We start from the raw sequence: 17,784 nt of genomic DNA, 5'->3' as shown, positions 1-17,784 counted from the left end.
AGACCCCTTTTAAAAATGTTTGTAAGTTGAACATTGATCTTGAGAAATGGATGCCCAAGTCACACAACTTCAATTCAGTCAAAATCCAAATCATACGCACAGTCGGGCCAAAGTTCCCACTGAATTACGTATATTTTCCCTTAAAAAGAGCTCAACATTTTTAACACTAGATGTGGTAGGGGTGAAGATGTCCTATCACACTCAAAGATCAGTAACATGGCATCATCTCTTTTGGTAAACCGAGCTTTTTCAAAGATCCTTTCATGTCCGTTCCGTCAGGGTTATGATGTTCTAGCGGAAAGTCCCAGTGAGGATGTTAATACGTTTACTCCTTGGGAGTACTATCGATGTCGAGGAGTCCATTTAGCTGTAGGGCTCTGGCATCTTTCCAACATCTCTGCTTACCTATGCAGTGTCAATGGAGGTCCCCAAAGCCTACGGGAGTTCTGAATAAACTCGGGTTCCCAGCAAAGGCTCGTTTCACATTAAAACATTGCACAATATCACAGCAGACAATGCAGTCAGAACTTTAGGTAATATTTTATGGCTAAACGGTACTACTGCAGTTTGTTTGGTACTTTGCTGGTAATGAGTTGGATGCAAGAGAAAGACATCACTTTTCTAGCTTTTTAAGATGCACATTTTCTTTGTGTGCAACTGTGCGCCAAGCCTAGGAAAAAAAACGTTGGCAGTGAATTTCCAGTAAAGCAAGGTGTTCATCATTCTGAAAGATAAATTGCCTCTTACATCTAATCAAATCCCAGTTTGGGAAAACGTGCTCACAGTCTGACATTTGTTCCGGTTGTGCTTGGTGTTCACTTAATAGCCATGGGGAACCAAACATGAACTTTGTGAGTTTTGCCAGCAAAGGTAAATGGAGGGTATATTTAATAGAACATCTGTTCCAACTTTGGCTTCGAGGAGGTTACACAGGATCGTATTCCATCCCTACTTTCTTTTTAGTATTGGAAGAGGAACTGATTTTGTTTTGCTATCCTGCAGTGTGAGCTATAACCTAATTAATTTCTTCTACATATATATCGAAGGAAAGACAGCGAAAGCACCATGCTCATACAGTTGCATTGTAATATTTTCTGCTTTTGTCAGTTCACAGTTTTAAAAAAACACATTTCCGAGGCCGTTGTCAGAGGAAAAAAAGATACGGAAGGCGGGTTTTAGGTAGCTTCTTATATAAGCCATGAAATCTCATGACAGTGCAGGTCAACATTGTATTTTTCAATCCTATTGACCCTGCTGCTTAGTCGGAAGGACATTCCACTTTGCCCTTCTTTTAAACTTGTTTTAAAGTTTGAGCAAACAGAGTTTTCTGATTCAACATTGTGAGGGTAAAGTAGTTTGCCAATTCTTTAGAAATGTGTTTTCAAAACCTTTTATTATTCAACATAAATTTGGTCATTTTTGGTCAGTTTTTCAACTGAATATCTTTATATGAAGGTGGTGAAGCTATTCAAGCCTGAAAATGATTAACTAAAAAACTATGATACTTGTGTGCTCAGTGTTTGTTGTTCAAACTGTTCATGTAACTACCATAACACTCAGTAATCAATCATCTCCCCCGAACAAAGGGCTCAGTGAAGTTTCTTTGCATTTCTATGTATTCAGAGCACACTGCGGGAAGGTTTGATTCAAAGCACATCTCATTTTAAACACAGGTCTCACTTCATGATGACCATGATTTCTGAGAACAACCCAAAATATAACTTACCTGATTTGATCTTGTTCCCTGCATTCATTTTCTTCACTAATGATTGAACCAAAAACCATGAAAAGCCCATAATTGCCACTCTGTGGCCTCGGTTTGATAGATTTACTTGGGCAGAATAATCTTGCTTTTTGATGTGGACTGTGCAGCAGGGTAACTTAAAAAAAGTTATCCAGGTAGCAGGCTAGCTATTAACAGGCGGCAACTGACTCAGTTATTCCATAAAAGCATTGAAAAAAGTGTTTGCTTAGCTATTTTAAATCTGTATTCAATACTTATAAATATTATTTATTTATTATATCATAATTATCCGTCCGTCCATCCATCCATTTTCTGTACCGCTTGTCCCCATGAAAGGTTGGGGGCCTGCTAGAGCCTATCCCAGTTGTCATCGGGGACACCTTGAACCGGTTGCCAGCCAATCATCGGGCACACAGATTCAAACAACCATTCGCACTTGCACTCAATTTGGAGTACTCAATCAGACTACCAGGCCTGTTTTTGGGATGTGGAAGGAAACCTGAATGCCCGGAGAAAACCCACATAGGCACGGGGAGAACATGCAAACTCCACATAAATATCGATTGTTCCTTCCTTAGCAACTCACAAAAGCAATTTGCACACATGCCCCTCTTTATATATTAATGAGATTTTAATTAAAGCCAAATAAAGTCATTTAATTTAATTGGAGCATACATGCACTCAATGGGCATGCTGTTCAAAAACTGCATGTAATAGAATTGTGTCAGATTTGCAGAAATGTAGCTTTTACCAAGCTAATTATGTACAGTATCAATTAACACGGAGTGGAGTTTGTGTATAGCATATTGTTATATCGTGACTAAGTGTGTGAGGTGAGTGAACCGTATCATTAAGCTTAATCACTATAAAGCGGTGTAAAGTAGTATTCAAAAACCTAGTCAATGCAAAACCCACCAATCCATTAACTGTCTGAAAAATCATCACAATGATCTAAATGATTACTGCGACTGATAGCTATGATAATGAATATTCTTGTCAAGAATTGAGGTGCAAGTCAGTGTCTACCTTCTCCTCCAAAAATACCCTTCCTGATTCTTTCAGATGACTACCTCTGACATTAGCCTAAATGAGGGAGTACCTTTGTGCATGCACCCCACACAGCAGTCTGGCAAACACAAGGCTGGATGGTCACCGATGTGGAACTAATCACTTGGCTGAGACACGAGTCATTTTATTGTCTCGTCCCGACCTCGCTCGGTGCCGTCAGGGCTTTGAGTTTGTTGGGACTAAGCAGGCACCATATATGCAAAAGCAATGGTTGGTCAGTTGAGTGTGTATAACACCACTCAGTTGCTTGACTTCGTACAATTAATAGGACAATTAGTCTTTTTGAAATGGAGTAAGTGCAGTGCTATCTTGGGGCACTTTTAGATTTGTTAGCTAACCTCATGTCGCAGTTGCGCCAGATGACCACTGATGCGAACAAAATTCGTCAAGCTCTCTTATACTGAAAAAAGGTGACTGATGTCAGGGCCCAAATTCCTGAAGTAATAAATACACAGTTTAACTCTACATCTCATCAAACAGCTTCTTCTTGTCCCACACACCACCCCTCAAGTTTCATGGAAATTAACTTAAGGTGTAATTGCTATGTAAAAGGTCATTAAAACAAAACCGTAGTGATGGCCTCAAACTTTTTGGTCACGACATACCTGCTACATACAAACTTTATGCATACAGCAGTTCTTTTCAATCCATATTTTTCCATTTGAGCTAAATCTGATAATCTGTCTCTTCCTTATCACCTCCTTTTCATCTCTGGTCTCTCCTGTTGCTCTTCTCTTCCTCCCTCTTGTCAACTTATCTTCCTCGCCATTTGCCCCTCTTTTTCTTCCTGTCCTAGTTCTCAGGGTCTCATGGTGAAGCTTTGTCTAATTACCATGCCAGTGTTTAATTGGAACAGTCTACACAAACTGATTAAACTGAGTATCCTTTAAATATAGACAGACTATTTTATACACGCACACACAACCACATGCACACACTGGGATTTGGATGCACTTTACACACTCAACAAGTTAACACGCTCCAGTTGTACAAGCGCACATAACACAACAGGGTTAGAATGTGTGGATTTTTTTTTTTTTTTTTTTTTTTTTTTCCCCCCCCCCATTTCATGCTCTTCACTGACTGTGTTGCTGCCCTCTTTGTGGAGCTCAGGCATGTTGGCCTCAGCCGCAGATTGATTTTTGGCCCAGTTAGACCACAAGCGCCCTGTAGCTGCTGCCACTGTGTCATCCAGCAACTGGCGACAACACATGTTCATCAAGGATAAATAAACATAATACTCATGCACACAATCAAATTAGGTCCATTTTGTGATTAAAATAAATTATGTGTTATTTATTCATTAGTCAGAAGTGTGTGTATAGGCTTTATTAAAATAATACATTGCATTGTAATTGCACATTGATTGTTTTTATTTCTTTTATGTCATTCACTGAACGTCGTTAATGTCCAAAATTTCATGGTTCCATCTTGGCTAGGTCTCTTTTGCAAAAGAGATGTCCGATCTCAATGAGAACAGGTTAGGTTTTTAACAATTTGTCTGGTCCTTTCCGTTGCAAAGCTCCCCGGCCTTGATAACCATGCGAGACATGCAACAGCTGACATCCTTGAATCTAACTCCAAAGGTGTAATAATGTGAATAATACAAAGGGTGGGAACAGAGATCTATTTGGGCATCAATTAAAAAGTAATCAAATTACATATTTAGAGAAGCATTCTTTTTTTCAAAAACCTTTCTAGATATTGAAACATTAGGGAAGGTACTACATTCTGGTCTTTTATATAAATATTTTGTCAAAGTGAAATCTCTTGATAGAATAATATCACTCATCTTTTTTGCTTTTTTTATGTTTCAGTCCTGCCCAGCCACACATGTGGTACCCCCGGACTCATTCCGAATGGAGTCATCCACGGAGCGCGGTACAACATTGGGGACAAAATCCGTTACAGCTGCGAGTCTGATTTTGTCCTGGAGGGACATAATATCCTCACGTGCATCGTATCACCGGGCAGCGGAGCACAGTGGGATTTCCCTTCACCATTTTGTAGAGGTAAGTGCACTTTGCCTTTCTTTATTTCTCATCCTTGACTGAGATAAGCAGTTATGGCGTCTCCCAAAGGAGCTTTCTATCTGCTGGTAATTCCTGAGGAGAATATATCTCCAGAAATAGCCCTGAAAGTATATAAAACTAATTGCCTGGGTCATGAGAATGGAAAGACCAGATCATGAGGTCACAGGCTGAAAACGGACGAGAAGCTCCTGTGTATTGATTCCCTGAAATTACAGTAAGGTCTCGTTTAAACAACTGCATGTAACAAAGCATCAGATTGAGTCTCATATCCTGACAGAAACCTCCTCTAATGGTCAATTAGTCTGCAAACAAGAAGAAACCTGTGCATGTTTCTACTGAAGAGACACGTGAAGGAGAAGAATTTCAAATCTCAGGGGCAATCTCAGCAAAATACTTTTTGTTTAGTTTCCCTTGAATGTGATTTGATACCAAGAATTCTCAAATGCCTTCAAATAATTTCCAGTAAGGTGCATATGTATTTGTTTATACCCATATTATACTATATCATTAAGAGCTATTTTATTAGTGTGAAGGCGAAGGCCTTCACACTATTGTTATTCTACTTTATTTTTCTTCTTCTTCTTCTTCTTCTTCTTATTATTATTATCCTACTTTATTCCTCCCACTTTTTTGACACCTAACTACTCCCACATACTTTAACCGATTCACCCCATTCCAACTTTCACACGTTCCAAAAATTCACGGCATGATTGCTAGTTTATATAGGCATTTATATATTCAAATATATATGACCTTTCATGATTGTATGCATAGTATTTGTATTATCCTAAAAATGTGTTTAGTAGACTCAAATAGTGGGGCTGGTGTGATTTTTTTTTTCTTTTTTTTTTTTTTTTTTTTCTCCATACTACAATAAAGTCTAATTTCACCTCCACTATAGTAGGTGGCAGTGGAACTCTCACTGTAAGAATGTGTCTAAAGCATCCATCTATTCATTCATTCTCATTCTTCTCTCTCCAGCGGAGGGGGCATGCGGCGGCACGTTACGAGGCACCGCAGGTTCAATAACCAGTCCCGGCTACCCCGCTGAGTATGACAACAATCTGGATTGCACGTGGTCAATCCTGGCTGAGCCAGGGGACACGATAGCTCTTGTCTTCAATGACTTCTTATTGGAAGACAAGTATGACTTTCTGGAAATCAGCGGGACCGAGGCACCCAGCATATGGTGAGAAGTGTTTCTGTGTGCATGGAAAATGACAAATCTTTTTTTAACCAGTATATATACCGTTCATACAAAATCACCCACAACCTGGTCTTGCTCTGTAAATAAAATGAAATAATACTACTTTAGGTATGTCAAGGGACTTCATTTTTAGTAACTTATTTGTGATGTAAATAATATTAAAATAGTCATTTGTTTGTCTAGAAATACAATGAATAGATAAACACACTGCATTTGGAAAAAAAATTTAAACTCATTATTTTAGGACGGTCATATAACTTTTAAGTACTTGCTTATCGTTTTTTGTACAAATATCAACAAAATGTTTTGTGAGTGCCAGCTCAAAACCACTTTGATGCTACACAATGTTCCTTGTTCTTTATTTGTTCAAAGCCCAAAGGGAAAATGACTCCTTTTTCACTCCTGTATACAATATTTGTGTTTCAAAAGTGGCAGTTTGTTTCAGCAGCTGTTACATTTGTTTCCCTCATTTAGTACAATCTTAGAATTTGTGCCTTCGTCTTCACTCAAGGCGTAATGCGTTTGAGCAGAAGTGGAGTCTGCCTGCTAGTTAAGCATGCGGTCTTGCTGCTCCATTAAGTTGCTGAGACAATGTCGAAAGGCTTAACAAAGTCTCGTGTCCATTGTGTCAACAACAGTATTGACCGTGAGGCGCATTTGTGTTGGAAAAATAACATCAGCAGTCTTTATGGTGATTTTAGGCTTTATTGAGACCGATTTTCGAGTTTGTTCATAAATCGTCAATTGATTGAGAGGATGTTGAAAGGCCTTCATTCCCGAGGGTCCTCATTAGCCTTTTGTGACACCACATTTTCCTCCCCTTCTTCCAGTAAGATAAATGACTTTGTGTTCAACTGATAAAAATAAATTGCTTTCATGAGAACATAGATTAAATCAGTTAAGAAATTTTACAATACACATAACTCTTCTCCCAAAAATCTATAATCCTCTGTAATGCAATAATTCATCCAAGGCTTATTTCCTTATTTCAGCGGTGTCCTCACAGCTGCGTGAGGTGACATGGCATTTGGTCTCGATCGGTAAATACAAATATCAGTGAGAGCAGGTGCTTGCATGCAAAGGGCAGAGGGGGTTATTCCATGCTCTGTAACTCTGACTGTATGGGACTTGTATCTTTATTTATCTATCATCGTCTTCAGTCTCCAGATAAAGAAATATGTCGTCTGCTGAAGAAGAAAACCTGATTGTGTGTGTGGTGAGATTGGAATTGATTGGTGGACAGATAAATGGGCGGCGTGTACGTGGCTCAAGAGGATGGTGCTCGACGGAAACAAAAGGATGGGCGAATAATTGCGTGTTTAGTCCTGTCGCCAGTTGAGCGGTTACACATCAAGCGTAGAGTTCTCATGATACCATTTATGTGTATGTCTGCATGTCGGTGTCAGGTCTTAAGTGGCCTGCTGACAGCTTGAGCTGTTGCGTGTTGTCCCCCCGGGCGCTGACAGATAGCACACACACGTATGCATGCACATACCCGCCTGCCTTACCTGTGAAAGCTTACGTTCAAAGACTACAATCACCGAAGCTTGGGCAGTGCTGGAGTTGGAGGGTCATCGGGGTAGACAGAGGGCGGGTTATTGAAGGCACAGTCAGTGAGATGGAAATCATCGGCTTCAGCAACCAACGCCTTTCGACTCGATAGAATATTGTGTCTCTAGTGTCCCCCAGAATACAACTAGTAAGTAGCCTTTGTCCTGCAAGGCTCAATAGCACAATTTCAGGGTACTGAAAATGCCTAAAAATAAAACAAATAGGTGTAGATCGTTAGTGTATATCATTTTTGATCATGTGATCACATGTTTCTGTCATGTTGGATGCCCAGATCAGGAGATAAAGTAGGCATGAAACACAGACTGGTAGACTGACTTTTCAAAATTAGCATCCAATCATGTGATATCAAATATACTATGAATTTTTCAATATTGTTTCATGTGCTAACATGACAGCTAAAAGGAGAACACGGTTTTAGAGAAACTTTGGATGCAGTGGTCAAGAAATGACACCGTAACAGTGACTGTCATAAACGACTGCGATCCATACACAATTCAAGCATCTCTCACTACTTAATTGAGCGTGAAATCAAGTAGAAATAAAACTGAGACTGTTTTGGGCTTACTTTACCTAAAACAGCATTGACTTTGCTTCACATTTGCCTCAAGGCTGGATAGAGATTAGCACGATGGGAGTCAGCAGAATGACATACATTCTATGACTACATAGACATACATTCAATACAATACCATGGCAACAACTAATCAATATCCAACATAAGATATGGATTTTATAAATCTGTCACACTTACTCACTAAGAGAAAATTGAGATTTTTACTCACTGTACAGTGTGTGACATGCGAGTTCTAACTTACCTTAAATGAAGTGTATGGAGTTTGGCTCTGCTTATTTGAGAAAGCCATCGCCATGTTCCCAGGTAACTAAGTATGTACTTTTCTCCAAACGTGGGATTAAGACATGACTGACTGCTTCTCTGAGGGATGTGGGCAGGTCATTGTGAGGATGATTGACACATGACAGGACCACTATGACGGTTTGTTCCTGTTTACCGGGAGGTTTTTTTTTCTGATTGGTTGTCCCAAAAGCAATTTCCTGTTCCATGTTTCTGTCTATTAGGTGGCAGGTTCAATGTCACGTTGACTGGCTGTCACACATGCACACAAACACACACACAAACACACATACGTACGCATACACGCACGCACGCACGCACACACACACACACACACACACACACACACACACACACACACGCAGGCAAGCGTGTACACACATGCGTAATTGGACTGGGACCATTTGGAGTTTTTTTTTTGGATCAACTGGTAAAATTGAAATGTTTGTTTCAAGCTTGTCAGAATGAAATTATGGTGATTTGTATCTTTCTCCATTTGTGTTGGCCATACCTGATCCCCCCCCCCCCCCCCCCCCCCCCACACACACCACTAAATTGAAATCCTCATTGTGTTTCCTTACAATTGCGACTAGTGTGACTGAAACCAGACTTTTGAAGTATCTGACCGCATTAAGTTCATCGAGCACTGATGAGTTTGTGGCATCATAGGTCCGCTGGGGAAAAAGAAAAACCTTAAAATGTAGCTCAATTGTACTGACTAAAAGCATTTTTTATATGGACAAAATTAGGAAGATTGTAACTCAACTAAAACTTTTCTTCACAACACAAGGAAGACCTAGATTTAACAAAATAATCGTAAATCAGCTTGTGTTAAATTTAACATTACCCATTTGCATTTATTGACCTAACTCTTACAGATTTCTTTTACCTATGTAGTAACTCTTACAATTAATCTTTGTTACAATTTGTAATTCTCAGCTTATGAATCCAACACAAAAGGAAATTAATCGTCTCGAACGTGCATAAATCAGATCACAATACGTTGAAGGTCACAGCCTTCCAGCCTGCACAATCAACTCTCCCTCTGGCCATCCCGTCTTATTTCTTTTTCCTAGCACCTTTCTCTCCTCTTCCTCAGCTCCCCAAGTCTCTGTAGTGCTACTTTATTTAACTGGATGGCTGGAGCAATTAATCATATTTTGTTCCCCGCTGTCCACTACATTTTCACACTTATTTCACCACACTTGGCAGCACTAAAACCTCAATAATTTGCCTTAATCTAAAGTAAAATCACTGAGATAGTCAACCATTTTATACTCATTTTGAAAGGTTGATGGAATCTCCAAATGTTCACATGAAATAACCCGATTCCATTTCCATCTGCTTTGGACTTTAACCTAATTTAAAAACACTAGTAGACAATTAGTAATTTGTTAATGGGGTCACTGCTGGTAATGTGATCAAACTGTTATTCATAATATATTCCTGTACAACAGCTCTCTACTTTAAACTCATTATTATTTTCTAATTTTCAAAAACTCTGACTACTATTTTTCCGTTGTGCCTTTTATTCCGATAACGCCACAACTTAAATTATAAATGTATATAACGACACAACTTGAATTATATAAATTTATATAGAACCAATAATTATCAAAGCCAACTTTCACCAATGGGTCCACCTCACCACTTTCACGAATGTGCCCACCTCAGTCAGCCTCCAATTAAAATTCAAGTCCATTTTGAAGCCAGACATGCACATTCTCATAACACACACAGATTGTGGATTAATGAATCAACAATAGCACATCATCTGCAAACAGAAGAAATACCAACCCAATATCCCCGCAGATTGCCCATCTTTGTTAATAACAAACAGTAGAAAGTCACGCACACGTCAATCAGCATCCACTTCCCTGCTTCAACTAACTTGATTGCTTTGAGACCTCGTACTCCCAAAGAGAGATGCTCAGAAACATTCTACAACAGCTCAAAACACAAGGAGAGATTTGGAAAATATTGATACACCTTTAAATGTGGATCAAATTTACATCTTTCAAGTTTATCAAGAGCAAGAATCCCATTATAGTACTGCAAACATGGTACTGTTCTCCATGGGAAACGTTTGATATTGAATCTCGGTCTTACCTGATTCACAACCTCTAATACTGCCCATAATCGAGTTTGAAAAGGGTTATTGACTGCATGTTAACATAGTCGATGATAGAAATTGACAGTATAATTGACAGTTGTAAACAGTGTCTTCCTAACCACTTTCTCCCACTAAAGCCGTCAGACAACAACAGTGGGTGGTAGCACATCTTTAATCCCAAAGAACAAACGTCTGTGCACTAGTATCCAATTTCTTATTACCTGTCCCTCTGCGGAGGCTCACGCCCACCAGACTTTCAATAATTGTAATAACTTTACAAAAAAAAAAGAGATTGTGGCCAATCGGAAGGCTAAGGGCCAAAACAGCAGTATCTTGAGGGTATTACGACACTTCTCTAATTAGTTTATCACAAGTGAAGCCAATTGCCTAGAGCTGTAGTGATGGAAATATTTTCCACCTGCCTCTTCTCTCCACCCTCCTTGTGTAGTCTCCCACTACATCAACCTCCCCATCCCGCATTTTTTTTTTTTTACTCCCTCGTATTTGTTATGTCCAGACTCATTTACACTTCACAGCCACTGTAACCTCTCTCCTGAGGTTACTCCTCCCAGTCTCTCTCTCTCTCTCCCTCTCTCTCTCTCTCTCTCTCTCTCTCTCTCTCTCTCTCTCTCTCTCTCTCTCTCTCTCTCTCTCTCTCTCTCTCTCTCTCTCTCTCTCTCTCTCTCTCACTCTCACTCTCACACTCTCTCTCTCTCTCTCTCTCTCTCTCTCTCTCACTCTCACTCTCACACACACACACACACACACACACACACACACACACACACACACACACACACACACACACACACACACACACACACACACACATTGATTTAAGTGGATTTCCACCCACTCTAGCTCACCTTCCCACCACCTCATGTTCTCGTCATGTACTTCTGCCTCGTTTTAAATTATATGGCCCCTGACATTTATTCCTGTTTTCCTCGAACCTGTTTGATTACTTCTGGCTTCAGGCAGATCTGCACGTCATTAGCTTGCTCTGTTTCTCCCTTTTCCTCCTCCAAGATCCATCTTTGGTTCACTTCTCATTTGCATCTTCTTCTCAATCCTCCTCCTCCCTGACCTCTTGTCGCTGTCTCACTCCAGTGTCAGGCGGCTGGCCAGCCCAAATGAATAATGGAGCAGACGCAGCATATCTCACCCCCACCCCCCATGTATTCTTCAGTTTCTGTCTTCGTGCAAAGCTTTACTCTTTAATGCATTTCATCTTTTGGTTAGCTACATATTTAATGACTTTATTGGACTCTTTAAACAACTTTGTACATATTGAAAGATTGTTCTGTTGTTGGTAGTCATGCCATGTCATGTCACAAAATTTTCATTTGGGGGGTGGTTCAAGCTTTAATTGGTGACATCACTAATACATTTGATATGCATGACCAAATAGAACAGAAGATTAACATCATTCCTTACCTCTGCAGTCATTTTTCAGTTTTAGCAGCTTCAGGTTCTTCACATATACAGTTTAACAACAACTTGTTCTTGTAATGATGAGGGTGGAGGCTGCCATACAAAGTTTCTACCAATAACTGAGTATCTTTTTCAAGGACACTTTGACATGGTCTGCGAGGGAGGACCTGATGAGCCTTTGATCATGAGATGGTATCTTACCCCTGCCCAATATCATGGGCATTTAAATTTACAAGTACAATATCCCTTTTACACAGTGACAATCCTACACAAGAACTGTCTCCTAATCTAACAAAACACTTGTTCAGATAGCACATTATATTTAACATGGTAATTCTTGCGTATTCTTTGGAGAACCAGAAGTGTCACATTCACCACTGTTGTTTTTGTATGAATGAGCTTTTCTAATAACTGAACTGAGCAGCTTTCAGATATAGATAGTCACATTCTCCCTGAAGTGTTGCTTCTCAACTTGACTGGGGAATTTTAGATGCCAGTAAACATTTTTTTTTTATATTGAGTCAAAGCAAAGAGGGCAGGTGGTGATCTGAAATTAAGCAAACATTCACCAAAACGGGTTTTTCATTTCCACTTACCAACTCTTGATTAAACTAAATGGAAACTCCATCCATAAATGTTCTTCTTTTACAGGGATTCAGATCACAAGACAGTAGTTTAGCACGGAAGCCCAGACACCCTGTGTAATCTACAGTGCGTGACCAAGGAACATAGAACACCTGTAAAGCAAAATACTACACCGATCAACCAGTCCATCTCCCACTGCATCTTAAATGTCTGATGTAGAAATAGGAAGATGGTTGTGCATTGCCCTATTTATGACTTTATCAATTGACCTCTAACACTCCACATTTTTACATTTATAATGAGCAGGTTGGCTCACGGCATCACACTGTTGACACAAATAAGCTTGCAGAGCAACCCCTGCAGTGCGCCAGCTGTTTGTTTTCGGAATTCATAGTATTATTTGGAGGAATTTTCTGCTGTCGAAAAATAACAAAAACAAAAAAATATGAGCTATACACATTTCATCTCAGCAGGTGTTCAAGTGATTCACATATCAAACATTTTGCGATTGGCACAATATATATATATATATATATATATATATATATATATATATATATATATATATATATATATATATATATATATATATATATATATATATATATATGTATATATTCTGGAACCATTGTGGACTAGATTTCTGCTGCCTTTAGGCTTACACAGTGACAGTGTCATGCTTTTGCTTTGTTACTTATTATACCAGATTTTCTTGAGCTGTCTTTTTCATTCCCTTTGTTTTGGACCTGATAACCTTCCCAAGTATGCATCTCTTGTGATAAGCCCTCAATAAAGTTCTTTTAATATTTTCAAACAACCTCTTATTTCTGACCTGTCCCTTATCTGCGCATGTTTCTCTTCTTCATCTCAGTTTCTATCTACTTGTGATATTATTAAAGGGCAGTTAAAGTGACTCATATTTCTAGAGGGAGGGTAGTAGACCACTGAATTTCAGCAAGCCTGCAGTCTATACATCACTTCCTATTTTTTGACTCACTGCACCGTTTGCTTTGCCTCATTTTTTGGGTATTTTTTTTCCCCTTCCGTGCCTCTGTCTTCTTTGGTAAGGAAATATAAGAGTAGCTGAAGCTGATGTAAGACTTACTATCGACAACCAACACAGTCTCAGCGGTGTTGCTTAGAAAACTGTTTTGAAGGATGGGAACTTTGATTACTTTTTAAGACTTAGTATTTCACTCCTTGTATTTTCCCATTAGTTTTCAACTCTGCAAGCATGGCAGTGCAGCACAAAACCATCACCAATTTTGACACCATCAGAGACGTATTATTTTTTTTAATGTGTGTATGATTGTAGTTGATGTTTGCAGAACCATACTGAGATCTATTTTTAAATGATGTGCACTTATAGTGACCACACATTAACACGTTATTTAGCTACTCACTGCACATGTCCATTGAGATTCCAGTTCATTGTTTGTCTATAAAAGATGCCCCCTTAAGTCTGCAGCTCTCAATAGAAAATAAATAAATAAATAGATCAATAGATGGATAAATAAATAAATAAATAAATAAATAAATACTTGATTCTTTTCAGGCTAACTGGTACAACCCTGCCCTCACCAGTGATATCAAGCAAGAACTGGTTGCGGATACACTTCACCTCAGACAGCAACCACAGAAGGAAAGGATTTAGTGCTCAGTACCAAGGTATGTTCTACACAAGTACACACAATGAGACTAGAAAGCCTATAAAATGAATATATATGTATGTTTTATCTTTGTTTAAGGTACTGGAAAATCCTATAAAAAAACACTCTCTATATATTTTTGTGATGGTTATGCACTTGTTCACTTTGCATAACACAGTTAGGTGACCTTTACATTGCAGGCTTTATTCTTTGCTTAAAACGTGGCCACACTCATGAGCACTATACCTCCATGTTCACCATGCATAGCATAACAGGCAATATCAGCTCTCACGTTCAAGCTAAATGCGAATGGGCGCTGACCCTTTTAGTCACACATGAAAACATAAATACATCTAAGCACATGCTTGGCTTATTCCTTATTTAGTTCATATTATTAGTATTTCCAGTGACAGGAGCTTGAAATGGCAGTGTTGCTTTTGCTTCCATTTGCTCTTATTGAGTGCTTGGATGGACATAATTTGCATATTTAAAGTACATCTGAATGGATGAGATTAAATAGCGCATGTCCAAGTCCTACTTTAGTTTGCCTTTCTTTACAATTGTTCTTTATCATTATAACCATCCTGTTTCTGTCTTCTATCTTCTGTGTCGGTATGAGAAAGTTAAAATTGTATTTCCATGTTGTGTTCTCAGTGGAATGCAGCTTGGTTGCACCACAGATTTTTGTGTTATCCTCTGTAAAGCCGTTAAACGAAATAAAAAATATATATACTGTAAAATGGATGAATTTCAATGCTGATCTCATTTTCTTTTTTCTTTCTCTTTCTCTCAAAATTAGCTAAAGAAATTCAAATTCAAATCACTTTCAATATACATTTTCACGAAGGTATAACGTATTGGGTTAAAAATAAAAATAATGCTCTGTAGTGTGGAGCTTTCTGAATCATGTGATGATTATTTAAACAATTTGACTACTCGTTATTTCACATCATAATGCGGTAAAATATTGAACGTTTCTTAGTATCTTTGACTGTGTCAATTGAGCTTTATTATCTTGGTGAAAGCATTTTTTTTTATATAGCGCTTGTATCAGATCTCATTACATTTGTCATTGTGCGCCTAAAGTTGTCGCCAGTGATCACAGTTTTGATAGGATCAGGAGTTTATCAGCAAGAATTATTGTTTTTTTTAGTTTTTCTCTAATAAAATGAGTTCTATCACTTTCTGTCCCTTCAGTGAAAAAAGCAATAGAGTTGAAGTCCAGAGGAGTGAAGATGATGCCCAATAAAGATTCCAGTCACAAAAATGCAGTCTGTAAGTACCCCCCCCACGCACGCACACACACGCACGCACACAACCACACAACAATCACATGGGACACAATACCATTTTTCAAAAAACAAACATAATAATAGTTTAGAGAATAATATCTTCCAAATAGTGTCAATCATGACACATGTTAGTTTATCTCATAGTCTGATATGACACATAGTATTTGAAATGCATATATTCCTCCAGAAAAATAGAAGAAGCTATTTTTGCTTGATTACAGTGCGTACTGGTTATAAATGTGGCCCCTGCTTCCTTCACACAATGAGTATGGAATCTATTAATACTGCTGGTTTGACATACCATTTGATCCCAAACAGTGGCTTATTTACACACCCAGCAGTTCCAGCATAATGGAGCTGTTTCCCTTTAAGCCAAAGAAAGGAAATCCAATATCACCTCTCCCTAAGTTGCATTTATGGTCTCTATTACCTCCTGGGGGAAATATCAGACCTCAGCCTGCTCCACAATGCTCACCGGCTTGTCCATAAATAAGTCTGTTTTGCTATTTGGTGTTTTGCAGGTGGTTGAAAGTGGGGGTTTTAAGGCCTTTTTGTGTGGAAACGAGCCGGATGCTGTTTGTGATAATGACCCGATGGGAACAGTGACAGACTAGCAAAACAGCTAAGTCAGTGGAAAAACAAAATGTCGAAGAGAAATGAGAGGTCTACAGCAAACTTGACTGCTTTTGTAGTGCTCTTGTTGTAAAGGCACTAAACATTCGCTATATCTGCTGAATCTTTATCAGCTTTTTTACAAATATTTGGTGTTGACTATTGTCTATAGTGGTGTTTATATCTAATAGTGTTTTAACTGAATGGTTAAAAACTTTGCTTTCACTGTAGCTTGACACCATTGTTTTCCTTGTTGCAAGTCAAAGCAAACAAAATAAATCCAGTAAGCGGTTTTCACAGAAAATTCACGTCACTCGTCTTATAAGGCACCCTGTGTACTGTACTACATGGGGAAAAAAAGAAAACTTCTTATAGATTTCAATATTACACTGATTACATGGCAGTAATTTAGTCTTTATTGAGTAATTTTAATCATGAAAAAAACATTCTATGGAATTGGATTTCTGCCAAGGGACATATTGAAACACTATTTAGGTCATGTGATATATATATAAAATATATATTATTATTTTTTTAATTTTATGGAATTTTTATGGCAGACCGAGCTCCTGCCCCAAGTGTTCCTCAGCTTTCACCTTCATCATAATACCCTTGTCAATAAATCGGGCCATTTACATGCTCAGTCAAGCATGTGCTGCTGCAATTATCATTTGCGTGTGCACGTGAGAGTTAATGTGCGTGTGTGTCTTAAATATTTATCAATCTTGTGATGTCCGGTGAAGAGTTCAGATTACACACCGGCACCCTTTTGTTATGACTCTCTTTGCATTTTTCCCTTCGGCTATCGACTAAATTATTGCAGCAGGATACTTCAGAGACTTGGAGAAAAGTGGCTCTGGGTGTCCTAAATATACATTCTCCTAATGTTTAAAACTAACTGAGCTCAGTGCAGCTGCAAAAGTCAGTTAACCTTATGACTTGTGGAACACGATGCTCCACCTGGCATATAGCTCACGGAACATTGCTCTGTGAGGATTTTGGTGTGATATTTAAGTAAAATTACAGCTATCTCCACTGTGTCCTGCATGTGTTTTAAAACACCCCCCTAAGAAACCATTGCACTAAATTACAAATGCACAGAAGAAAACATGCTCGCTATCTGTAATAATGTGATGCCAACGAATAAGGATAATAACGGTTGAACGTGTTGTCCGGGGATGCTTCAAGCTTCGAGGAGTTTAATTTCTCACTCCGGGTCCACTGCTCATTAAAACAAATAGCAGCGCTATTGTAGTGGAGACTTAAACTGGAGAAACAATGCATCGCACACTGGGTCAAGGGATCTTGGATGTAAGCGGATGGAGGTCACAGGGAAACACAATCACCATCAAAGCATTATAAAACAGAGGCCAATTTAATTGAACATTGCATTACCACTCCCTGCGGAAATATTTTAGCTGTATAGCAAGGTGTGCAGTTTTCATGCAATTTATAATTATTATATCAACTCAATGAACGATGATGAGTTTTAGCTATTAGCAAAATGGAGTGCATATGAATCATCATCTAACCATCTAATTAAAACAACCTTTAGCCTATAGTACAGCATGGTCTGATATGAGCAGTAGCGTAAAAAGTTTGGGAATCTTGTGTTTGTGTTT

The 17,784-nt window shown here is 38.7% G+C and overlaps 1 protein-coding gene across 2 annotated transcripts in view; it reads left to right on the top strand.

Annotated features, from left to right (window-relative positions):
- LOC147059371 (CUB and sushi domain-containing protein 1-like) overlaps positions 1–17,784 on the top strand; it is a 280,490-nt gene that overhangs the window by 152,605 nt on the left and 110,101 nt on the right. For both annotated transcript variants that reach the window (XM_085906897.1, XM_085906896.1), the window contains exons 5-8: positions 4,630–4,824; positions 5,827–6,034; positions 14,165–14,277; positions 15,456–15,533. In XM_085906897.1, the coding sequence (XP_085763023.1) occupies positions 4,630–4,824; positions 5,827–6,034; positions 14,165–14,277; positions 15,456–15,533 (594 nt within the window). The remainder of the gene's footprint in view (positions 1–4,629; positions 4,825–5,826; positions 6,035–14,164; positions 14,278–15,455; positions 15,534–17,784) is intronic.

This window comes from Syngnathus leptorhynchus, chromosome 3 (assembly GCF_054491065.1).
Source record: "Syngnathus leptorhynchus isolate UIUO chromosome 3, UIUO_Slep, whole genome shotgun sequence".
Lineage (NCBI taxonomy): Eukaryota > Metazoa > Chordata > Actinopteri > Syngnathiformes > Syngnathidae > Syngnathus > Syngnathus leptorhynchus.
This window is presented reverse-complemented; position numbering and strand designations above follow the sequence as displayed.